The sequence below is a fragment of the Notothenia rossii genome (genome assembly GCF_949606895.1).
Source record: "Notothenia rossii genome assembly, chromosome: 3".
NCBI lineage: Eukaryota > Metazoa > Chordata > Actinopteri > Perciformes > Nototheniidae > Notothenia > Notothenia rossii.
Window position 1 is genome coordinate 8,741,394 of NC_136901.1, and position 27,066 is coordinate 8,768,459.

Sequence of the window (27,066 nt, forward strand, 5' to 3'; positions counted from 1 at the left end):
TTTAGAAAATACTGTGATATTTTATTAAAAATGTTGCAGAAAAAGTTTATACAGGTGTCCAGCCAGAAATATCTCTATTATCACTTAAGGCAAAAACCGCAAACAGAAATTAGACAAACTAAGAATTTTGAAACTCTACATTAAAACCTTTGTTATCTTGACTGGATTAGGGACCAAATGGCAAGAATATATCTTTTATAGAATTTACAAATGTAGCTTAAAATCTTCTGGATGTACTTCCATGTTTTTGTAGTAGGATGCAAAAACGGAAAGAGATTTAATGGTTACTTTTGTTGTAATTTCATGATACTAATATCTTTAATATTTACACTCATTCACTTGCTTTTGTAACCCAAAAGAATCACAAGCCTGGCACAATACTTTACATATTGCTAGCATATGACATTTTGAAATATCTAACATATATTTCTTTACAAACATATCCAACTAATATTGATACAAAAAAACACTGCCTTTTTTAGTTCTAAATAATACATTGCTGGTCACATCGTAAGCTCAGGCAGTGCTGAGATTGCAAGACAGAAAAAAGCCCACAAAGAAAACTATTGGAAACAAAACAAGATGACAGCAGGTGATGGGATTAAGTCAGTCCTCATTCTCAGACGGGGAACGTGTCTGAGAATGGAGATTAAAGCTCTTCCTGGACATGCAATGTGTAAAGAATGGAAACGAAGCGAAAGCAGGAAACAGTATTGCATGTGATGACCGGCACACTGTGCAACTCTCCGAGGATGGGATTGTGTTCGCATTTTGGTCGTTCTGTGAAAAAAAAACAATGGGTTGTGATCGTAAAAAGAATGATGAATGTTCCAATATATTTACACGCACCCTAACAGAAAGCACAAGCTTGAAAAACCCAAAAGATCTCAGCCAAAATAAATAGTTAAGAAGCTCTTTTAACATATTTTTTTTGCGTTTTTTAGATTTTTAAATTTCAACGCACAACTATATACCTTTTTCTGTCTTTCTTTCTTTTTTTACAAAGTTTTCATAAATACATTTCAGGCTGGGGTGTAGAATTCTGTGCCCAAGTCAGGTGTCACGAAGGATCATGAAAAGATGATGTCTCAATTGATGCTTTTCAACAGCGGTCTTCCTGTTTATGGCACAAAAGCCCCTGGCAAACTGAAACTGTTCACTTTTTCCTGTAAGAATATTAATAGTCATCCCCTGGTTGCCTTTTCTTTTGGTAAAACTCCTCGAAAACCTTCCATGAAGCTGAGCTCCAAGTAGTTATTACTGTAGTAACATTCACTTTATGAGTTCATGATCAATTAATACTGTATATGCTTTTCGAGAAGGCATGGTAGCAAAATAACATCTGCTAAGTCTGTGCTTCACACTGGCAGCCACTCATATTAGCCCGGCGAGGTCAGTGGCCGATCCACAGGGTCTCCAACACCCTCCGTCTGGTGGAGCTATACCCGCGTGGTGGAGTGGCCGTGGGGCAGGTTGGTACTGTTCTGGCTGCCACCAAAAGGATTGAAGTTGTGCAGAGGCTGCATGCCAGCCAGCGAGTTTGGGATCATGGTGATGGTGCTGGGCGTCATCAGGGGTATGTCGTCGGGGGAGCGGCGCAGGGTGAGGGTGTAGTCGGGGGGGCAGTTGAGGTGCTCGTGGGTCTGCATCGACTCGCACTCGTGGTGGTGCTCGAGCTCCAGCTGCTGCTGCTTCATCTGCAGGGACATGAGCTCCTCGCTCTGCAGGTGGGCCACGTCGTTGGTGGTGGAGGGCGTGTTGGTGGGGGCGGAGTTTCGCTGCGGGGTGGGGACGCGCCGGTTGGAGTCGTGTCGCCGCTTGTCTTTCTTGTAGTAGAGCGCGGCGAAGGCGAGGATGTTGAGGAAGAGCAGCGAGGCTCCGACCGCGATGGTGACGCTGAGCTCGGTGGAGTAGTCCCTCTTGGTCTCGATCACCACCGCCGACTCGTCCGTCAGGTCGCCACTCTTGCGCTGGTCTGTGGTCTGTTTGGTGTTGGCGGACGGGTCCCCCGGATGGCGGGTGGTGGACGGCCAGTTGTTTTTGCCAGGGAATCGTTTGGTGTAAGGGTAAGGGGTGGTGTCCTGCGGAGGTATTTTGGTGGTGGTGGATACGTATTGAAAGAATTCATTGATGTTGTGGAGGTGCGGGACTAGTTCCAACCAGAAAGCCACCTTGGTGGCACGGTAGTGGTCACGGACTCGAGGTTTGAGACCAATGTGAAGGTAGAGCTGGTCTTTGGGGTTGTACTTGGTCCAGGCTACCTCTTCAAAACGGTTGGGTTTTGTGTGGATGAACTTTGTATCCTGTGGAACTGGTTGGTTTGGATCCCTGAAAGAGGAGAAGAGATGATAATCAACGAGATGTAACCAAAGAGTTCTTTAAAATGAAAGTCGTTCCTCACAGCTAAATACTTTATTCACCTTCATCACAATTTAACACACAATTACCATATTTATGTGACTTTTACTTCCAAATCAGTTTCAAGCAGCATGATGATATCCTTAAATAATGCAACATTAGATTCACTTAGCACTAATTTCTTTGTGACACTTTCAGATGAGTCATTACTCTAAAACTCAAAGCCTTTCTTTTTGTTCTGCTCCCGCTGTCAAAGCTAATGCGTTTTGAGGTGAATTTATTTTATTTATTTATTTTTATTTATTTATTCTACTAAATTCATACAAAAACAAAAACGTATAATTCATGCACACAAATGAAAAAAATCAATAGAAGCGGGAGGGCTGAAGCATAGCTTATGGGGATTAGCCCTCCCGTGCATCATCATTGGCATCAATATAACAATGGCATTTGGCAACAAATGGCAACAAATTTGAATGCACAAAGATGTTTTCTATGTCCCTCATTCACCGATGAAACATTTTGAGGTCTGTTGTCACATTTTCTTAATATCCAATCTCACTCTGGGTGTTATTGTCTGCTGTGTGGAATAGGGCCGCCTCTCTTGTGACTTTATGCTAGCGGTTTCATTAATTTTGGAGATGTGAGGGGGAGTGAAGGCTAGACAAAAACCTTAGATCCAACACACTGGAGTGTTTGTTTATTTTTGTGTTTGTGTGTTTGAGGTTTGTATCTAAAAAAGAGGATGAACTCATCATGAGTCATGCATTGCATTTTGAGGGCCACCAAAGAATACTGATGAACTCAGTAAGAGTAACAAACAGTGTGGGTGTGTTTGTGTTGACTGGAGGGAAAGGAAAACATTTTGACCTCGGAAACGGGGACACTAAAAAGTGTTGCACACAGCTTTGCCTGGAGCACTTGAATTTATATGTGTATGATCAAATGAAAATGTCTCTCAAAAGTGACAAGTACAGTGAGTAATACAAAGCTCACATTATTACTCTCAGCTTTCACACGATGTTTGTCCAGCTGTACATCCTGTACTTTTTAATAATGTGGAACTGCTCGGCTCAAATATCTCTTTAAGCCTTACGTTTGAAAAGGATTTTATGTGAGAAGTTCAAATCCAACCATGGATTATTTTTTAGTAAAACAATATCACAGGAATCAGCCAATCACAGGTAAGACTCGTGCATCACAGCTGATGCCTGTAGTCTGTTTGCGATTATGCAATATATATATATTTGTTCCCTTTTTTTCTACAGGCCCACTGCTTAGTGGATGATTATGCTCAGCCTCTTCTATATTCCACCATTTATGCCAGTTTGTCAGTATGTCAGCTAGCTTCAATGAGCCTTAGACCCAATCACAGGCCAATGTCCGACTAACATTTAGGCCAAATCAGGCCATCATCTAGCCAAAATGCAGCCAAAGTCCAACTAGAATACATCCAACATCAAGCCAACATCCTGCCAACATCCACCCAGGTTTCTGAGTCTATGCTACCTCATCTTCATTACTCTCCCCACTCCCTGCTGTGCTGAGCTTGCTGTTTCCCTGTGGGGAGTAACAAAGTCGGAGCCAATGATCTGCCTAATTAATGTCAGTTAACAGCTAATGCACTGAGCAACAGTGTGTTTTACAACAAGATGCTTGTGTTATTTCTTCCTTCAAGACCCTCAGGACTAAAGTAAGTGAGCTTCTTGAACTTCCTGTTTAAATCTGCCTTACCTACCAAGCCATCAATTACGTAACCAATAATTCACCCTTATTGAATCTTTTACTTAATTGCAACGATCAGTACCAAACAGTAAAATATGTAATTTTGTAGATAAGTACAGTATTTGAGTCAAACCACTCAACTACTGTACATAGATACATTGCACAAAGGAAAAAAAGAGGCAACATTGTCACTCACATTCTGTTTTCTATTTTGGGAGTATAGACCCCAGGAAGAACAGTTGTTGCCAAGGTAACAACATTAGGGGATCTTTTACACACAGCTCCACCTGTGCCTTAGCCTGATTTGCTTTTCTCATTAAAAAGGCTAGACTCAGCCATAAGGCAAGGTCTGCCCTCCAACTGGTGTCTGCATATGGAACTATACACAAGGCACTGCTAACATGTGTCATCTCAGCGCTCACATATGCTGGAACAATATGCCACTACTCTACCACTGAATTTGCTCGGAAAACGCCCGGGGCCTTCCATGCTCATTGAACAGCAAATTACATATTTATCTCGCATATGTTTCCATAAAGCAATCTGTGGTTAATGATAGTGACTACTTGCCATAGGTTGAGTTACTCAATATGCACTCCTCTCAGTCTGACAGGTGTATGAAAACAGAACATTCACAGTTGCACTACGTGTCAGCAGAGTGCCAGAGCAGATGCTTTCATGTACCTTGGAGGAGCTGTAATGGATTCATTGATACGCTGTACTGTCTGACACCAGTAAGAACATCAGCTTGTATGAAGTGTTGTTTAAACATACATGAAATGGCAGTGCTTTTCAATCTATGGGCTTTTATTTTCCTTGCATTATCAATCATTTTAATCTACATTATTGTCTGTAAATGACATACCATGTCTGACAGCCATAGCGAGTTTTCAGATCCTAAAAGGAATATCCTTTAATGGCTAACCCAGAATCCAAAAACCTTGTATTTACCATAACCCTTAAAAAACAATCATATGAGAAAAAGATGAGTGCAAACATCTCACTTTTGTGAGGATTTTTTACATAAGAAATGATTTAATGAATAAAACCATTAATTAGATGCCAAAAATCAAAACGGGCGATTTTTTTGACTAATAGTCCCTAGTAGGTATGTCATAAAATCAGAAATGTAGTAGTCCATATTAATACCATCTTCAATGCCAAGATGTGCATCATCATTCTGTCTATTAATTATTCACACACTTTGAAATCCCCGTGTTTTAGCTTATAGTTTAGCAGATACAAGAGGCTCTCCCAGTGTGTGTGTGTGTGTGTGTGTGTGTGTGTGTGTGTGTGTGTGTGTGTGTGTGTGTGTGTGTGTGTGTGTGTGTGTGTGTGTGTGTGTGTGTGTGTGTGTGTGTGTGTGTGTGTGTGTGTGTGTGTGTGTGTATGTGCGTGTGCGTGTGCGTGTGTGCGAGTATCACATAATCGTAGCCATGCTTTTATTGTTGTTAATCCCACTGTTCATGAGCCTTTAACATCCTCTTAAGCTCTACATATAGCACAGTTATCGGTGGGACCATTTGTTGTACTTACTGTTATAGAAGAGAAATACATCTGGTTACTGCAGATGTGTGTGTTGTATGTGCGTATGAAGTGCCAGAGAACTTTCACATCCACGACACATATACAAGCTATCCTTTGACTGTTTAAGCTGCAGGCTTGTATTATTTATCTGCAGATTACATGTGCAGGGTTTCAGTTGTTATAATTCTCCCTTTAAAACTAAACTCAAATATCCCACCATTGCAACCTCCGTGCCCCCAACTGTCCCTATAAAATCAGGGCAGGATCAAAGCATTTAAACCATCGATCAATCGGAATAGATTAGAAAAGTTTGAAAAGATTTATGAACTGTATTTATTTCAAAGTTGGCCAAACTACAAAACGGAAAAGTTGGCTGATGCCTGGTAAACATCAATAACACAGCAGGGTCAGTGTTCACTCTGCCAAATATGTTGTTGGAGAGGTAGGATTGAGTTATATTTCAATTTATTGTATAAGCAAATGTGTCTGGAGGGGTATGTCTGACACTTTTTGGAAAATAAATTTGGAGTGCTAAAGAGATCTCCTTTGGCCTAAAAGCTTTATTCAGCTTTTTTGGATGTCAAGGGACATGGGACCAAAAAGATCACCTTATTGGTGGAGGTAAACATGCAACACTGCTACTGCTGTTAGGTTTCGGCAACAAAACTGCAATGATATGGATTAAAATATGTGATCCTGTGCTGCCAATGACTTCATCAATAAATGTTGCCCTGCCACTGTGCTGCTGTGGGAAGCTGTGATAATTAAGCCAATGAAACATGACGCAAACGTATATTATCCAATTACAACTAAACATCAACAACAACACACAAAACAATAATGTGAACCAGCTCTAACCCTAATCCATATGGAGTTTAGGGACTGATGACCAAAAGTTGTTCGAGATGACTTGCTATCTCTGTGTTCAGACCTATCTTGTGATTCCTATAATAATGTGAGCCTAGCATAATTTTTACTATTTCTTTGATCTGCCTCAGAAGTCTTTCATGTCTCCACAAGGCGCAACATCCTTTAAGATAGAAATATTTCACTTCTACACCCAACCGATACAAATTCACACTCATATTCGATTTGCATTGTGTGTACATCCAAACAGACCGATTCTGTTGCACTGACACCAGCCGTGATGCACAACGGGAGACTTCTCCAAGAGTTGGGCAGATTTGTTGTAAATTGGCCACTTTCAAATACTGCTTTATTGGCAGAGCACTTAAAAAAGGAACAGGAGCTTCCTGGGTTTTCTATAAGGCAGCCAATCCCCCGCTGATCAGGCATCAGCGGGACGGGAGCCAAACAGAGAGCGATGGAGTGAACGCTGCAGCCTATGAAGCTGATCAAGACTTTATTTATTCAACTTAAAGTGAATTTTCAGTATGAGTGGGCTGCAAACACCCGGATACCTAATCTCAAGGTGTGTGAAACAAAAACGTGATCCAAATTTAAACAGCGAGCAAATCCTTTCAAATCCAGCGTTGCTGCAGCGCCAGGGGAGGATTCGTTTTATTAACCTCCGCTTGATCCTTTTGACTCTTTGAGTTAATCATCAATACACAAATAATGACAAAAGCTTATTTTGAAACCCCGACCCAAGTCTCATTTGAATATCAAAAGTTGTCCTCTGTATAGGAAATTACAAAGCCAATAAAATGTCTAAATCTTTGTGTTTTTGCTTAAATGGTTACTTTGAATACAGCCGGAATGCATGATCAACAAATGAGGGCACAACATGACACTCACCCTGTTTTGGCAAAGTTAGTCCAGTAGGTCATGACGACGGCGCTCAGCATCACGTCGTTTTTCGAGAAGTTGCAGTTGAAGAGATCCGTGGGTCCGATCATGGGGATTCCAAACACGTACGGTACCTCGTCGCCGTGCGCCGAGTCGGCCCAGCTGGGCTTCATGTCGCTCTGACAGTGGTGGTAGAAAGCGTAGAAGTAGGTGGGCGAGCCGTACTGGGCGTGGAGGTCGGCCGTGGCCACTGCTGGGGCCACCCACTGGTGGTCCGTGAACAGGGCCACCAGGGTCTTGCGCCGGGTCTCCGGGTTCTCCTTGTCCGCCCAGTCCGTGTACATGAACTTGATGGTCTCGCGCAGAGTGTCCTTCCCCTCCGGATAGCCGTAGAGATGGTCAACAAAGTCAGACACGGCAAAGTCAAAATCATTGGCAGACACCCCGTCCTCGCTGTCCACGATACCGTCTACAAACTTAAACCCCTCCCCTTGATTGACCCCTAGCATGATGTCGTAGTTCAGGAACTCCCCTTGCTCCATCAGGATCTGGGGATCATCCGGGATGACGTCGCCATCGATCACAGGCCCGAAGGCGATGTGGTACTTCGCGGGCGTGATGTACTGCTCGATCAGCTCCTTGTAGTTCTTGTTCTGCAGGCACTCCACCAGGTCGATGGTGTCCAGCATGTTGCAGCCCACCTTCTCAGCCAGGGCCCGGGTGTACTTGGCCGGCTGGTAGTTGACCGCCCAGCTGGACAGCGCTGTGCCGCTCTGGATGATAGCTTTCTGGAACAGATCTGAGAGTTGAGCCGGTATTAGTAACACACTCACACATGGACAAAAGCATGGATGTATATTTTTAAAAGGACGTAAGAGTAGCTAGCAATGGGTAGACATTGTTTTGTTAGCAGTGGTTGTCAAGACTGTGGGCCAAACCAGAATCTAAAAGGGTCAACGTAATGTTTGCAGGTACGTTTTTGAGATATTCAATGTGCCATGGCTGACTTTCTAATTAGTGATGTAGCCTGCAGACTGTGTCAGCAGTGCCCTTTTCCCTGCTGGGTGTCTCAGGCTCTTGCATGTTTCATCTCCCGCCTCGCTGTTTGTTAGTGTGATCGCCCGTCTGGCAACATGACTGCTTCATGCTAAATGAAATGATTATTTATTAATTTCCACATTAATATTATGGCCTGATTTAGATCAGGGCATTCCAAATCACTGAGAGAAACAAACAAAGCCTTCTCAAACTCTATCTCTTGTCATTACAGCATAAACTAATCGCAAGACAAATACAACGATAATTCAGATTATTGAAATGACGTCTTTGTGTCCCTCATGAACAAACAGGAATATAAAAGATGTTCTGTTTTTAGACCTCAGGCAGTGTTCACATCCTGGTTATATTGGAGGCTTCATGGTATGCCAATCAGCAAGTAGGCCACGATACACTAAGAACACTAGAGTTATGTGTATTTTTTTGTTTCAGAGAGTGCTATTAATACTCATGCAAACACACAGTGGTGGTGACTCAACCAGGCCGACTTGAGAGGTATGTTTTGCACACAGCAGACATTTCCCACAAGACCTGGTTAGCAGTGTGCTTTTACTGCTGCCATTGTTATTCAAATGTGAAGTATCTGTTCAAGTCTGAACGGTAACTTCAAAACTCTACAGAAGGAGTTGCGTTTTTTGTGATCTTCGTGTGTTTGCTGATGATGGTACTCTCGTCTTTATGGCAACTTTACAAGAAGCTCCAATCTCACTTGTTATATAATTTGCACAAAACCATTCATTCATGAGATTTTGGATGGCCATTAATAATACATATAGATGAGGATGTAAATACAGTATGATAATCCAGAACCCATTCCCATTTCTGCTCTAATGCTTTCATACTGAGTACACACTCGAATGGACACATACTGCTTGTCTCTGCATGTGTGGATCAAATATGATGTTGTGAATATTCTGATGAAAATGTGCAGAATGGGATATTTGAATAACTGATGCTACTGAAAGTATTCAGTGCACTCTACAAAGTTTGTTTTGCTTGTGGTTATACAGTGTTTATTGAAGCTTCGGGAACTATTTATGCTTTTCATTCAATCTCTCCGTCTCTGGCTTCCAATTAAATCAGCTAACCGTGGGCGTTCTTCAGTGAAACCACATTTTGCCTCGAGTTTCGTAATAAAATCATACAGTTGTGTTTCCATGTGAAATCAATATACACGCCTTTGTTCCATTCACCTCCACTCCTCCTCCCCTGGTTCCTCGCGCCATCAGAAGCTCTACATTTCATCTATCCACACCTTCAGGCATTTCCCTTCATCACCGCACCACCACCAGTCTCCATCGGGGATATTCCTACTACTCATGTCATCTCCCCTCTTTTTAAAAATGTATGAAGATTGATGGTGCCCAATCCCCCAAAGACTCCATTGTGCATCACAAGACATTTACTCAGTAATGTTTCATTCACTGCCTGTCAACACTGAATGCACCGAGGTGATACCGGGCAAAACATCTTTTCTACAGCTAAAAAATCTGAATACAAGTCTGCAGTAAATGGTCCCATGATGATGGAGAACTGACTATCCCAGCAAGTGCTTTAAAGATCAGTAACTCCCAGTGGTTTGAAAGATAAATACAAATGAATTAAAATGTGTATATGAATATTTAATAGTGCTGTCAATCGAATGTAATCCTGTTAATTGATTAATCATAATAGGTTTCAAAAAACTGCATTTACTTGTATTTTGGGGGGAAATGAAACCAATGCCATATGTGTAACTCTATTCTTAAGCCTTGCAATGCAAACCAAGTAATAAAGCAGTTTCCAGTTATAGTAAGTTCTTTGTTCTTGGTTATAGTTATCTTTTTACAGTTAGATGCATAAACAATCCAGACACAATCACTTTCAGGACTTTTGGAGCATTAATACTAAGTGTCACTGGAGTTAGTAACCCTAACCCTATCAATTTGGATTGTAGTCTACTATAGTGTATAAAGGGTTAGGTTAGGGTTAGGGTTAGGGTTAGGCATACCTCAGTTTTCTTTAATAAAGTAACACAGGGTGAGTGTTCCTTCAAATTAACAAAACCAAGGCACGCTCTGGATGTGACCATGTATCAAAGCATGATGCACATCCACAGCGTCAAAGACAACATGAGGAAGTTGCCCTTTGTGTGTGAGCGTATCTCTGTGTGGTTCTGCATGCCTGTGAGTTCGTAGACGCACCTTCTGAGTAATGTGAGAGGGTGAGCAGGCTGACGCACGAGGCCCCGGCCCCAGAGCCAAAAATGGTCACTCTCTTCGGATCTCCTTTGAAGGCCTGGATGTTTTCTTTGATCCACCTGAGAGCCTGGATCTGATCCAGCAGGCCGTAGTTGCCTTTGGCCGCCTGGTCTCCTGTGCTTAGGAAACCTGGATTGATGAAAACAGAAAAGGGAAAAGAGATATAAACTTTATAACTGAAAGGTATTTCACATTAATCCAAACTGAGAGCTCATTCCAAAGGAGATTAAACAGGTGCTATCTTCACCTTGGATCACGCACTTTACAAACTTGGTATACCAGATGATAATATGACAGATGGGAATGTGCTTTTCTCACTCTCTGCTAAGATAACAGTTGAAGTTGCAGCCCCCCAACATAATGCAATGGAAAGACAGGGTACAAAATAACAGTGGAAAACAAGCAAATGGTTAAGAAGATGGTCACCATGGATCGAGGTGATACCAGGACTCTAATCGCGCCTTCCTTTTTTTCTTCTCCATCATTTCATTTATGTAGTATTTTATTTATTCAATTCATGAAGTTCCAAATGTGAGTCTCCAGGCCAGCATCTCTGTAAAATGCATCCTTCACAGTTGAATTCATGAATTAAAGAAGCTTTCATCTCAGTAAATGAGACTCGCCTTCTCATTGTATGAAAATTAGCAGGTTGTACTCTATGTATAATAGCTCTTTTGTTGCATTTGAGTTGTACTTATCTCCTTTAAACAGCTGAACCATGTGACTTGAAAAACTGTGTGTGTGTAGCCAACTCTTTTCAACAGAGAACAGGTAACGCCTGCTTGAGAAGTTAACAAGTATCACAGCTTTATATACAGTATATCTTCTCCTCTGTGCAACACAACTCCATTGTAGTTGAAAAATATTATAAAGTTATCAGGAATCCAGCTGCTAGAACTCTAAGGTGGATTCATCCGCCGCTGAAAATAGCCCCCAACAAATGGACCTTAATTGGAAAAAATGTTCCTTGATCAGCTGTTTAAGGTAATTACTGAGCCTTCTGCAAATTAAACGTAACAAATGGGCCACAGACAGAATTTAAACACGATCATCTTCAATGCTAAATATGCCAAGACGTAATTATTATATATTGTCTTTGCTCGTGCGTTGGCAATCCGTCTACATTAGGACAATAGAATAATGGGTTAGCACTCGGCCTGTTTGTAAGCCTTTCTGCATGGAGATCTGCTGCCTTAGGTGCCAACATGCAAATAGTGGACGATGTGCAAGCCTTTGAATTTCATTTCACCCATGGCTCAGGAATCGAAAGGTCCCTTGCAGTCAAGTGCCAGAGCGACCGGCCTGGCAGCGGCTCCGAATCGCACATTTGTTGACAAATTAGCAAACGCGCCTAAACCCATTAAGTGGCTTTCTGAGCACTGCCACTGGGGGGGGAGTCGGGGCTCCGCCATGCCAGGCCTGTGAGCTCAGCGGCCAAGCCTGACAGAGACAGCCTGTCCCCGCGAGCAGAGCGAGGCCCAGGCAGTGTGGATGACAAATGAGTAAGAAGAGGAGGAAGAAGAGAGAGGCAGCCTGTGGCTCTTTGATAGAGAGCCGATCTGGTTTGTCATGGTGGGGTGGAGGGGATGATAGAGAGGAAGGGGTGGAGGATTACTCGGCCTCTGGCAGCCTCTCACACCCTGTAGGATGACCACAGGCTGCTCTCTCCCCCAGTCATTTCTTTCCCGTTACCCTTTTTGACTCCTCCTCACCTCAAAGGAGCCGAGCGAAGGAGCATGCCCACCAGGCGCTCCCCAGGATGTGTGCAGATTAGTCAAAGCTTCTTTTCAGAAGCCCCGAAAATAGACTGCATACACAACTAAACCCAGACCAGAGATATATTATGAACAACGTCTGAGAAAACGGATCAGAGACCTACCAGACGTAAATAAAAATGGCGTTTATATGATATGATATAAAATAAAGACATACCTACTCAGCTAGCAAGTGTACACAGTAATACCATGGATGGCAGCAGTTTATAGTATTTCTATGCTCACTGACAAGCATCACAAATCCTATCAAACAGCCTCTGATATTAGAAAGTCCTTGTTTAAATCCTAAGAAATGGAGAGAAGGTCATGTATTCCACTGACATGGTCATGATTTAAAAAAGACTGACAGTGATTTAAATGTTAGGAGGTAAAAATATCTCTTGAAATGGAAATATCACCCCCGCTGTGTCTATCAGAGAGTCAACAGTGAAATTAGAGCCAGAGGAGAGCTGTCAATATGACACTGAACACCACTCTGAAGGTACGTGGAACAAAACTTCTGCATGTTTATATGAAGAAATATAAAGGGTGTCTTCTTCCACTTGACAAGTGCGGTTAATTTAATGTAATAATAGTACTTGGAGTATGAGGAATAGTTAACTGTTTACATTTAAATGGTCCAATTCCCAATTGGGACAGACTGGCACATTTCAGTTTTTAACATTGCCAAGAAATTATTAAGTTTGTACTATTTATTCCTCAGCCAAAAAGCTTACAATTAAACAAATGTATACTGTACTATGACAGTTTCAAAGCAATTCCTTCTGGAAATCAACAACTGCCTACTATTTCTACACAATCAAAAACAGTAACAATTACACTGCTAAAAAAGTGCTTCTTAGTTTTTTTGTTGCTAGGTTGTAAAGAACCGTATCGTCGGCATACTGATAATGTACCATGCATTGTAAACATGGAGGAGTTACTCATAGTTTAAGAATGTGCAATATTTCCTACTTTGGTGCAATGGCTGTGTTTCATTTCTAAATAGTGGTTGGTATAAAATGGGAAAGCAGCAATGAATCTAGCCAAATGTGATATATTGAAAAGTCAGTATTCAAACAGAGCTCGATTCCACTATCCATGTCATTAAATTAAGAAAATGTTGCCATTTTTGGGGACAAGCTATTTTCACCTGACAGCAGGAATGTGCTTGCACAGCCAACGACGAGCACGGACACTTAATCTGCACAAATCATCTCAGCTGGAAATTTGAAATGATTTTTCCTGGAAATACCATCAGCGTGTTATCTAAATGCCACAGCATGTTTCCGGTGACAGTTTAACGTTAAAAAGCAGCGGCGTCAGATGCCAGCAGAGCAGCGTGAGTGACACAGAGTGAAATGGCCCCGCGGCTCTGTGGAGGGACGGTGACCCGGCAGAATGCCAGGAGCTCCGGCTTTGAGCTCAACATATTCACGGGCCAGAGAGCCATGAGAGTTATTCATTTCATTAAATGACATCACTCACGCTGGACATCACGCTGGACATAGAGAGATTTGGAATATTATACATGCACCTCAAATATATGTTAGGTTGATACCACTTCCTGTTCACTCGACTGGAAGTTTGATTGTGTGACTAAAGAAGACTACTAAACGTCATCACACCGAACACTTCCTAGAACCTTCCTATCGTCAATACACACTAACAGTAAAACGCAGTCTTGACCCTCTTATAGGATCTTGGGTGAGGATTATTATTATTGGATTATGGATGAACTTTTCTGGAACAGCCTATGGGCATGAAAGACCAAACCAACACCGGGTGGGTCCACACAAACACGTTTATTATTAATGTAGCAGCCAAAACTGTTGCTTTTTTAGTGTCTGAATATGGGAATTCTCTTTTACTCTCAGGATTCTTAGATTAAAAACTGCATTTTTCTCATAAATTCTGACTTTAGTCTAATCTTAAATCTTATTGGATCATATCACAAATAGAGTTTGTTTAGTTTTTGATTCTCATATCCCTCAAATAGCATTAGGAGAAAGTGGAGGTCCTTTACACAGAGCGATGCACTGCCAACATGACAGTAATAGTGCTTAATTGTGCTCCCTGTCCAGAAGATAATCTCTCCTGCAGCTCCCACATGAAATGTTAATTATCAAAGGGAATGATGGGAAGGGAAAGGCTCAGCAAGGTCAGCGCGGCCGTGCAGAGTCTGTCGGAGTGAAGTCGCCCACCAGGCCGGCGAGGGGAGGTGGAGAGAAGACGATCAGCTGAGGCTTGTAATTAGGCGGCGGTGTTACAGCCACATGGGGCCCGTCTGGTGTTACACATAACCTGCCCTGACTGAAACAAACACAGCGTGCCTGTCGCAGGGCGGCAGCTGCATCTGATGGTCACATCATGTGGCAGATTTTGGATGACGGCCGAGCTATGACTCACTTAGTTATGATAATGACTGAAAAAGACAAATGTGGACGTTCCTCTTCTCCTTTTTCCCTTAAGCTGCAGATTAGCTGCATGGCTAGGCTGCGTCCCGTATCCCCAGACTACACAACTATTCTCCAGGGCGACACCAGTGTCATTTATTTCCTATCATCATTAACGCCTGTGGAGAAGTCTAAATGTATTTATCACTAGAGCAGGTTCTCTTTACCTCCCAAAGTCCAAAAAGGCACTCTTAAATCTTGTTCAACAACACGCAGTGTTGTCCTGCTGTGACTTTATCACGCAGCTAATGAGCAGTTTAATGAGGCTATTTTAACTTTTCACATTACTGTGCACAGAGACTGGCTTTAGGCTGGAGGCAGAGTGAGGCACACAGTGATCTCTGCACACTGACTAGAGGCAGAAAGCAAGTCATAAAGTCATGTTCGAAAGAATACAAGTCCCTGATGTACTACTGCTTGTGAAAAATGAAATGTTTTCCTGGGGTTTGCTGACAGATACATATTTTTGTACTACATAGCTTGATAGAATTCAAATACTGTGTGATTTGAGAGTTAGATTTTGACAGCGTAGCAGAAGGGAACGTTGTATCCCACACTAACCATTTAGACCACAATAGGCCAGATCAGGTGAAGGACTAAAGTCTAAGGACTTGTTGGAAATTGTTATCGTTCTGGTCCTTGATTTTGATTGGCTTAAAGCTGTTGTAAAACTGTGTAATGCTAATATATACAGTAAACACATTACATCAGTATTACTTCTCCTGACAAATACTTTGAAAATATGTACAAAAAAGACTTGTCTAAATGAACAAAAATACTTTAAAACATCTAAAAAATGGACTATTTCATGTAAATATATCTGCCACGGAACAGCCGAAAAAAGTGTAAAGTAAGGCTCTTTTCCATTGAACATTCCTTTATATTTTAAACAGGACATAGAATACTGAGCTAATTACCTGCTTCAACTACCCAAATGTGTTTTCAAATGATAAAGGATATTTGTTCTCTTAATGATACATCGTTATACTATTATTTGGTGACTGTTTCAAAGCAGGATCGTCTTATAGAACCGAGCATGGGTAATAATAACTGTACGTGGGTTAATCTCAACCCACACAACAGCCGAGACAACACAGAGGATGTGACCCGTGTCTTTAATTAGAACTGCAGCCATGCTTTGGCTTTCTATGAGCAAAAACAAAAGGAGTGTGTGTGTGTCTCTGAGCTGAGTATTAAGAGAAACACACTCTTAAAGGTCACTTCGGCAAGTTTCATAAGCTTATCAAACACACATCTAAGTAGAGACCGAAGCCAAATGTTAGCGTTAATACCAGATTGCATGAACTCGATCAACACATCAGCGACAGCCACACAGATGGTGCTCAGTTTAATCATTTTCGGAGCAGGTAAATAATATAAATCTGATGTCTGGGTTTTCCTCGTTTTCCGTGAGAAGCTCTTTGATGAGATGTGACTCCTGTCCCGATAAAAAGTCTCCTCCTTGTTTCATTTGACAATGACAGATGTTTGTTCTCGGCTTCAAAAGAAAACAACATTTGCTGATCTAGGACGAGCAAGCTTTGGGAGCAGAAACAAATCCATGTATGTATGTATGCTGTGTGTGTGTGTGTGTGTGTGTGTGTGTGTGTGTGTGTGTGTGTGTGTGTGTGTGTGTGTGTGTGTGTGTGTGTGTGTGTGTGTGTGTGTGTGTGTGTGTGTGTGTGTGTGTGACAGGGCTGCATTTCTATATCTCTGGCAGCTACATGCAAGTGTCCGTAGAAACACTAGTGTCAGCAAACTTAGGTTACAAGTGTGTTGTTTCTATATGAACAGCAGCAGCAGTTGTTAACACCGAGTGTCAGTGTCAGCGGTAGGAAAGACAGAGCAGGCGTCTGACAGCTTGAGAAGTCGCTGTGATCAAAAGGCAGAGAGAGGAGGGTGTGTGTGTGTGTGTGTGTGTGTGTGTGTGTGTGTGTGTGTGTGTGTGTGTGTGTGTGTGTGTGTGTGTGTGTGTGTGTGTGTGTGTGTGTGTGTGTGTGTGTGTGTGTGTGTGTGTGTGTGTGTGTGTGTGTGTGTGTGTGTGTGTGTGTGTGTGTGTGTGTGTGTGTAGAGGACTGCCTTAACTGTTTCAACTCAGTTCAGCAACAATTCAAAAGCTGCTCAAGGTATACAGGCGCACAGAGACGTTATTATCGGCGTGTGTGCAACCAACAAAATGAAAAAAAGACAGGAAGTGGGCGTGGTTTAAATCTGAATTTATAACATTCAATAGTATTCTCCCTTCAAATTGGTGCAAAATCTAAATTGTGTGTCACTGGTAATGACTGAAATAAGTAAAAAAAAGGTTTTTCAACAGTTCCAGGATATAAAAACATACAGCTAAGGTGCAGCTCCGAAAACAAAACACTGCATTACCCATAATAAATAGCTTTGGAGTTGTTGGAAAGTGTACGTAATGTGTTGTGGAGATCCTTGGCTAAGATAGTTAGGAAACATCCTGTATCTCAGCACTAAAAACAGATAGCAATGGACTTGATATTGATCTCTACATAAAACTTGGCAAGATGGCGTATTTCCCAAAATGTCAGTGTTCCCTTCAAATTGAAAGTTGTACCACAGCTGCATTTTAATTGCAGGTGTGAGTATACCGCAGGTCTCTGGAGCGTCACCTTTTGTACACAAGCTAATGCCGTTGGAGGAATAGCGTCTCTGCTCTGTGCCATTTGATTTAGTTCAAGAACTGTGTCTGATTGAAGGAAATCAATGTGGCCATCAAGGAAAGAGAAACAGAAAATGTATTAAAACTAAAACTCATCGACCTTAGTGAAATACTTTCTTGGGGAAGACGTAGAGGGAATGTTCCGGAGAGGCATCGTGCCCCTCTCAACTGTGGAGAAGTGCGATTGGTTACACATGCATTCAGCCGGGCCGCTACCCCGGTGATGAACCGGTGTATGTTCATTAAAATCTGCCGAGCTAATTAGAATCTATTTGACATCCTTGGGGAGACATTTGCACAGCATGCAGAAGTGCACACACAATTCACGGACACAAGCAGCCGTGCACACTGCAGGCATCTTGAATGGGAGAAGATGCCGTTACAGCAAGGTATCGGGGCTACGTAAATAAACCAACTGCTCGACGAGAAGCGTCTCATTAGCCAGAGCCGTGCGTGTAGTCAAATCACTTTGGGCTGTAAGTCCTGCTTTAACAATATAAGTCGTCCTGACAGCCCATATTTATCATTGTTCATTTGAGAGTGCTGACTCACTGAAAGACCCTCACAATGTAGACTGGCTTTATTTCCAAGGCTCGTTCCCTCTGATACTCGAGGTAAATGTGGACGGATACAGGTGGTAATGCAGGACAAAGGCTCTTAGCATTAGTGGTGCATATTCCAGAGTTAATCAAATGATCAAAAAGCAGCTGACACACAGGGTTAGCGGCCCTGGGGGAGACGCCCACTCCTGTCTGCCACTTTATATGCATTATGTTGATTAGGCTCTTTCCCAGTCAATGTTTTGTTGCTCACAATCAGTTTAGTGCTTAAACTAAAGATGTCTGTCTAAAAAAAAGAACATTAGCCTTTAAAAAAAACTACGAATTAGGGTGACAACAAGCCACATGTGGGACAATAGGTATGTTTGTGGATGAGAATGTGGGACATGTTACTGTGATGCTGTTTAGATTTCAACATCTAACCCTTAAAAACAAAACATCCTATTGTAGCTGTTCAATAGCATGTACCCATACTGTAGATCACATATTTCTTTATGAGCCAGGCATTTCTTGTGAGTCTCCCAAAAAACTCTGGCAAATGTCGCCAAAAACTCTCTGGGAATCGCTTTCCACCGGCTAGACCCATAAGTCAATACATTTCCGGATATTGTTGATTGATTGAAAACTGACACAGCTAATAGCCTCTCTTGCTTCCAAATAGCCATTGGATAAAAACCAAGTTTTATTAGTGGGAATGTCAATGAAATGATTGACATCGTCTCGATTTGTGGCATAAAGCAGGACACCTGTGTATATACAGATATATAACACATAAAAAAGGGTTGTATGGAACCATTGTTATCATTGAAGTAACATATCTGTATATCATTGTTATAGGAACATGCCTAAACAGTTACAGTAAAACAGTAAGGACTATTTAAATGAACAAATAGTTATTTTAGGTGCACATGGCAGCAGGAAGCAGGAGTGTCACCATGGGAACAGTTGGTGACACCCTGTTCAAATCGTGTTGGTTGAACACTCATCAGTATGCGCCGTTGAGCGACAGCAGGGACGGGGTATGAAATCCACACTTCAGCGTCAGCGTTAACGAGCACAAACCCAGACAAAATACCTTGAGAATCGAGCCGCTCACTCAATTTCTCACATGGCGGTGCGATGGAGGGATCCCGGGGCGTGTGACTGAGTGTTTGTCACTTCATAAATGTCAGCGTCAAACTCAGACCATGTGTCATTCCGAGTCAGGGCCACTTCCTCTTTCCTCGTTTCCATAACTTCTATCCGTGAAGGCGGGCCTGGGGGAGGCTGCTACACCCCCGTCATTAAAGATCCTCACTGCTGGGCCAGGCCCCCGATATAGAATCACTGACAAAGCTCAGCTGATAAATGAGTTTAATGGGTGTCTGCCTGGTACAGGGGGGAAAGGGCCAACAGGGAGAGTTCCCCACCACACACTCTCTGCCTTTGCCTCCTATAAAAAACTCCTCCCACCCCACCCGTCAGGCGCCTGAGTTGAGTGGGGATGTTAGTCTCCTCTTAGGTTTCCAAATTGCTCCCGAAAACCAGCCAGCCGAGGCAGATCTGCATTGGGCAGAGGACGGAATGAGGGCACACGGAGAGGAATACGTTTCCAAAATGCAACAAGCAGACGTTCTCTCTGCGCGAATGGCCCCACTGGAAGCAGCTCTCTAAACAGGGTGAAGGAGTCACTTAGTCATCCCGCCGGATAAAAGCCGACCTTCGGGATACTCGTGCAAGGACGAGGACGCGATATCCAATTATTTGATTTTTACTGCACCAAAGTACAGAATGAGTAATGCGGCCTCTTTGATGAGGATGCTCGTGGATTAGGGCGAAAAAACCTAGACTTCCAACCAAAGTCAGAACTGCCCTCGCATCCTCAGAGGTGGGAAGTACATGTACTCGAGTACTTTATATTTACTGTACAGTTTTGGGCTATTCCTTCATATGTTCCATCTCCTATGTTATTCCCACTTCCTTCCTCTTTTCCCTTCCTAATCCCCATCTTTTATCCCCATTGATTCCTAGTTTTGTTCCCTTTTCTTTCCTTTCCTTGCCTTGAGCCCTTTTCATCTTCCTTCCTTTCGGTCTATGCCCTTCCTTTCCCTCCTACCTTCCATTTGTCCTTCCTCATTTGCTTTCTTTCTTTGTTTTTGCCATTATTTCTTTGTACTTTTAATATCTCCTTTTTCGTGTACAGAATTTGGTACAGGTTCAGGTTCAGGGACTGGTATGGGTACATGGTCAGGAACTAGTATGGGTACAGGATGAGGCACGTGTTATTATCTTTGATAAAACCTGTTTCCCTCGAGACCTAATCCAGAATTCAGTTTATCAGAAGATGGTAAATTCCAGTAAATGTTTTGTCTTCCTTTCCTTTTTTGTACTCTTTCTCTTGCTTTCTCTTTGTTTCCTACCTCCTACACTCCGCCTCATATTAACCTTTTTCAATTTTAGGTGAATAAAAGACTCCGAGGCTTTCACTAGTAAAGTATTTTTCCACTGTACTGATGCTTACTAAGGATCTGAATATGTCTTGCAGCAGTTTTCTTCATAGACATTGAGGTGTCGACACTGTAGACTTGGGAAATTGGAGATTTGAGGCGGCAGCGACAGTGGTCCGCAGCTTAACAAGCTTTCTGCTCCGGCCCCAGCTGTGCCGCCCTCCCCCCCACCCCCCGGTCTCCTCTGCCTGCCTACATATTGCAGGGTGTATGATGTGTGACAGAGCTGTCACAGGTATCAAGTCTGTGTGCGGCAAACCCAGTGAGTGTGGCGAGCGGCGCGGGGTGGACAGGCGGGACGAGGGGAAATAATGGGGGGCTGGAGGAGGGGAGGGGGGATCTCCAGTCGGAGTGACAGCTCGTCCAGGTGGGGGACAGCTGTCTGACAATGATGGAGGGGGAGTCGCTCAAACACTCTGCCATCAGCTCCCTGCTATTCTCAGAGTTTCTTTTGTGCAGTTACCCGGGGGTGTTTGCAGGTGTATTGAAGTAAAAGCAGATAATAAAGTGTGTGTACAGACTGTAGTGCAGCATGTGGAGCTGTGCACACTGGACACACACCACTGCTCAGGCTGGATCTGGGTCACAAGTCATTAAATCCCCTTGTTCATCAGCTGCCCTCGCACGCACACACACACACACACACACACACACACACACACACACACACACACACACACACACACACACACACACACACACACACACACACACACACACACACACACACACACACACACACACACACACACACACACACACACACACACACACACACACACACACACACAACGTTCCCTTCACTACATACCATCTGTCCTCCTAAAGCTGGCTATCAAATCCAGCGGGGGGAGCAGGTCAGCCTCCCAGAGCACGTGAAGCCGCCAGCTGACAATAGCCACATCTCGCTTACATCACAAACACCAGGGAGGACTAACACACTGCATTTCAAACCTGTGCAGAAATGCTGCTAGCTACAGAGCTATAGAGACCCAGACCACCTTTCCCAAAGCCATACACACTCTGAACAGGGACTCTCAACCCACATCATGAACTCAAAAACATATTTTTTCCACCAGTATCTTATTTTAATTTTATCCTATCATATCATTTATTTATTTATCAAAAGCACTTTAATTGTCTTTATTCTTGTTTTCGTCTTGTATTGCCTGTCTTCTGTTTTTAATTTGCAAATACTTGTGTATATGTGTGTATTGTGTATTTTAAGCACCGCTGGTACCGGCATTCGGAATTTCATTGTATTTTATATATAATGAGAATAAAGGCGAGTGCAATATAAGCTTTTATGAATCGGAGTGAGAAATACTTTACATTTCCTGGGGGAAATTAAGTTTTGGGACAGTTCCAGAATTGAATAAAATATAAAACATAAATAAAATAAAGTATTATTCAAACATAAGAAGTACAGATGTGCAATAAAAAGATAAAATAAGATAAGTAAAATGTCAACAAAAAAAACGTACAAACTTACTAGCCATTGTTGTTAAAGGAACGTTTCCGATCTCCTGTTACCTCCATATGCATGTCCAAAGATATTCTTGTTCTTTTTTTGCGCACATCTCATAAAAAATATATAAACAATAATATTCAAAAGGATTCAATAGGACTGAGCAGTTTTTACTTTTAGCATTTTGGTGTGGAAAGAAAGCTCCTTAAGTATTTTTTTTCTGGCCCTAATGACCTTCCATAGACGATCGCTCCATATTATACCATTCTTGGTCAGGCTGCTGTAGACTGATGGACGTGACCATAAAAAGGAGAAGAAGCAAAGAGACAGGGGGAGACATGCAGAGTAATAATATAAATACTGTCTGGGGTGCAGAGGAACACCAGCAGAGATCAGCGGGGAACAGAAGAAAAAACACGGCGGCTGAGTTTTCAGATCTAACCTCGGCACAGCCGGTGTTTTTCCAGTCGCTATCTTTACTGTCAAACCCGGTCGTAAAATGCTCCAGTTGTTCTGATGTTCATTCTAACTTCAGAAAATCAATCAGGGGAGATGAGAAAACTGACCTCCACCGCTAAACAAGGGGGAATGGAGCGGCAGCCGACATTCTGTTCAACCGAGCATCAGCACGCGTTTGAACACTTCTGGAGGAGCCAAATCAAATTGCAGCCGTGTCGTGTTGGAGCGCTGATAGCTTTATGTGCGGGACAAGGGGGAGAAATGCTATATAATAAACAATCAATACGCGCGATTACACATCAAGCCGACTCCTGGGGGCCACTGCTGACGGAGCGTTGTCTTGTTTTTATTTTTCGGGCTGCTTTCCATCACCTCAGTGCAAGTCTTAGAAGTGGGTCACGTTGCAGAGGCAAACAAAACATAAGTAATCAATAGTGAGTAAACAAACAAGTATGTTGAAGCAGCGGCTAATCCTCTTTGTCAAGAGCAGCAGGCTCTTCAGACAGCGGCTCCTACAGGGAGGCTGACATGGACGTAAACAGCACCCCCCCCAAATGTGAAATCAATGCTCTATTATTGAAATGTGATATGCAGGAATGATTGCCTGCGTTACTTTTAGTCTTTGCCTCCAGAAACCTGCTCCGAGTGATTCACTGCGCTCCTCAATAATGGATCTTAATTGTCAGAATGGCGAGCTCTGTTCTGTTTAAAGCACTGAGGTTGTCATAGTTACCATGTGAAAGGGAATAAGTAGCCTTGCTCCAACCGTACATGAGTTGTTGCTTTTGCCATTATCACACGGAACAGCAAAGTCTCCTGTAAAGTTACTGAATATCTCATAACACTAACATCCTTTTTCATGGGTTTCTTGTGGCTGAGCTGAGCCTTGAAATGCTTTCCTATAAAATATTATAAATATGTCTCTTTCATTAATATGCTGAACCGAATAGTTTTGTGCTTCAAATCTTCAGAAATTCTCAACCAACACTTGTAAGCAATTTAGTTTTGTTATGCCTATTGATTTCAAAGGCAGTCATTTTGGAGAGTGTCAGATAGTTGAGGCCACACAGTTTCTAAACACTCATCAGGGTAACTATATCATTGAATATGAGGACAGACATTCAAAGCATCATTCCAAAACTTCTATAGAGGCTCCAGATGTAAAAAAATAAAAAACATATCCGCACAACAGAACAAAGACAGCAAAGACTGTAATGAAATTATCTTGTGTACATGTGTGCATTTAGTAAATACCACAACTAAAATCAGGAAATGGTCCGATACCACATTGAGACAGAAAGCTCTTCAATCTGTATACTGACAAATAATAAGTCAATCTGTATCGAAGACAGGAGAAACTTCTGAAAGTGAACAACAAGTTAGAAATGCCTATCCCCTGCTCTAAGTGACTGATGTCCCATTATATGGTGGAGCCCAGAGGAGCGCACCTGTCACAGCCGGCAGTCCAACGCGCTCAGCTGTGATCATTACAACGGCAGCCAGTAGGACTTTGAGAGGAACGCATATCAATCAGCTTGGTTAAAAAGCTGTAAAGGATAAAGTGAAGTACCCTACGTGCAGTCATTTACCAAGTGTCAATTCAAAACACCCTCATTTATTGTAGTGTTGGCATGCCTCTGGAAAAGATGCTTGATGTTGTTGTTTTTAAGAAGGGGATTGGTTGGATGGCTTGATGGCATTTTACTTTACTTTATTACACACCAAACGTCCTCATCTTTTACTACACAAGCACTTTCAGTTTCTGAAACATATCCAAACTTTAAACGTAGGGGTAGAAGATCAGAAAACACTGTTATTGAGGAGTATCATTTATGATTTATGACATTGCTGCAGGGATGTGTATTATGCCATCCACGTGCACTTGAGTCATAAAAACAATAGAAAAACGGCTCCATATAACCATTACTTTAATTACAACTGCAGGTTATGTTGAAACTGTGGATATTCTGACACTATGTTAGTATTTATTTTTGATTGATTGTGGTCCCATTCTTCAGTTTTCGTTGTAACAGCATTTTTACAGGGATAATTTATTCTCTTCTCTAGACTTGCCGCTTTGATCTGTACTTTATTGCTGCTATATCAATATTAAGATATAATGTAAAATATGTTGCTTATTACTGCTGGAATATGCACAAAAATGCTGATGCATACAGGTCAAATGTTATGTATTAAAATGTGGCTATTTCAGTTTTATGAGTTTTATGCGTGGAGGAGCTCTGGTTCATGCAAATGCATTAGGATTTCTATGGGTTAATTAGGTAGAGAAGCAGCAGCTGCCACCTCCATGCTGCTGCCTTCAGAACATCAAAGCAGCGTTGGCCCGCTTAGTGGTCGGCCATCTTTCTCTTCTCTTTCTTTGCCCTCGAGTTGTTGAGCGACATCACTCTTTAATCCGTTTTGCATCTGGGGAGCACTCTGCCCCAAAGATATCATGCAAGTGAGCCTTTTGTGGAGCGCTGTGTGTCGAGGCATCGTGCGTTCTGGTGGTCTGCCACGCTGCAGTCAGTGCCAGAGTACTCCATCATTATGGGAGACTGGATCAAGGCAGGCCTGAGCAAAGGCAGCGCTGCGTTTCCTCAAGAGAATACAAAGTTAACCTTCAACACAGCTCTGGCAAGAAAGTTCTTGTTTGTGGGTCTTTTTCTGTTGACTCATGATGGGGTATCTTCCTTAACTTGAATTACCAATCCCCAATGTCCAGCCAACTGGAAAGATCAAATCGGACTCAAGTGTGTTCTTGTAGTATTAACAATTTCGTCCTTTACATCTTGCAGGAAGTTAACTTCCTTACCTATGCTGGCCCCTGCAGTGCATGCTTCTAGACTTACTGTACACACAGGTATATTCGCAAAATACTTATATTTCCCTATCAAGAACAAACCCCATACTTATACTATAAGCGACAAATATGTGTGCAGAAAGACTCTGGAGCCCGTTATGTTTTAAACAGTTCCAGCAAATTGCTTCATGTAATTGGCCCCAGATTGTTTGCATTCTGTTTCTGAATCCGTTCAACGCACACTGCTATACCCCCCTTTTAAAGACCCTTGGCGCACATCTTGAACAGCTGTCCAAAGATTGTGGGATAAGGACACTGTCACTGCTACCATGAGCAGGTCCAAATGCCTTCTTCTACCCAGGAAACAAAGTCCTAGAATCCCAAATGTCACAAGCCAGCAGCAGTGTTATGTTCACGGATGGACAGATTGCCAATAGAGGTGGGGTAAACAGGCTGGCTACTCGCCCTGTAGAGCATATTGTGCATTATGGGTAATAACCATCAGGAGCACATTGGCGGCTGCTCAAAGAGCCTCAAGACTGGGATAGACGTCTGGTTAACACCCCAAGTTAGGAATTATATCAGGGCAACCTGGGGTTAGGGTTACCAAGGTAATGGAAGCCATTTGGGTTGAGAGAGGATAATGCAATTCCTCCCCTTCATTGGCATATCATTTGTGTCTTTCCAGTATATCATGTCATGTGACTGCAGTGCATTATACTCCATTAAGTCTACCCTGGTGGATGATTGGCATCTCTTCCCCTATTGTGGTTTCTCCCTGTGATCGCTAAATGTCAGTGCCGAGCAGCAGCTTTGTTTCTGACACCAAAACCTGACATTTACTGTTGAGGATTTAGATCTATGAAACATTTTTCAGCTATCAAACTCTATGACAGTGTAGAGCACAGCTGTCTCACTTTGACACCCAATCATCAACAACTGAACTATCCACAGGAAGAAATGGCCAGGAAACCAGAACATGGATGTCACCACAAGTATGTTTCGGTCCCTTGCGTCTGCCAAGAATATGTACAGTTCAATGGTTGATTGTATAATCCCTAAACTATGACACTGAATGCCCATTTTCATCTCTTTTCTTTCCATTCTCCTCATTTGCATACTTCTTAAATTCAAGCTATGACAGTCTGCAGATAAGAGAATCTCAGTAATATCCTCTGACGGAAGCTTTTGCCTTTCTGCCAGTGTAAGGAAGCGCTGCCTTTGATGTACTAACTGTCTGCAGGAGCTGAATAAAGGTATACTGAGCCTTTTGTGCACACAACCTGCTCTTCAGCCAGCAAGTGTGATTTTGGAACTTCACATTGACAGTTGTATATTCACCATTGAGTCGTCTGGAACAAAGCTGTCAAAGCAGTCATCTCTCTTCAATGCTGTTCAGTGTTTCATATTACGGCTGTTACCTCCGTTGTCAGATTCAGGGCCGGGCTCGGTAACATCTTAAACTGTGCAGATGAACGTGCTTTGAAAATAAAATGCAAATGTGACATGTGAGCTGGTATGTCTGAATCCTGGCTGAATGGGGACAACAAAATAAATACTGAATAGAAAGGTTGACCACAGGATAAATATATATTTAACGCCAGGCGGAGTAAAGTGTTTTTAGAGCCACAAATAGAATAGTGGTTACAAAGTCCTCTAAATGATACGAGAAGTTAAACGTTGTTTGACCCGAACAGGGGTAGCCAACATGGTGCCCGCAGGCACTTTGTCGCCCGCAGGGGCAA

General features: G+C 42.5%; 1 protein-coding gene across 2 annotated transcripts in view; it reads right to left on the minus strand.

Annotated features, from left to right (window-relative positions):
- Positions 1 to 284: 284 nt before the first annotated feature.
- nlgn4xa (neuroligin 4 X-linked a) overlaps positions 285 to 27,066 on the minus strand; it is a 67,302-nt gene continuing 40,520 nt past the window's right edge. For both annotated transcript variants that reach the window (XM_079668851.1, XM_079668850.1), the window contains exons 4-6: positions 10,599 to 10,784; positions 7,369 to 8,158; positions 285 to 2,328 (exon numbers count right to left, since the gene is read on the minus strand). In XM_079668851.1, coding sequence (XP_079524977.1) covers positions 1,440 to 2,328; positions 7,369 to 8,158; positions 10,599 to 10,784 — 1,865 coding nt within the window. In that variant the 3' untranslated portion in view covers positions 285 to 1,439. The remainder of the gene's footprint in view (positions 2,329 to 7,368; positions 8,159 to 10,598; positions 10,785 to 27,066) is intronic.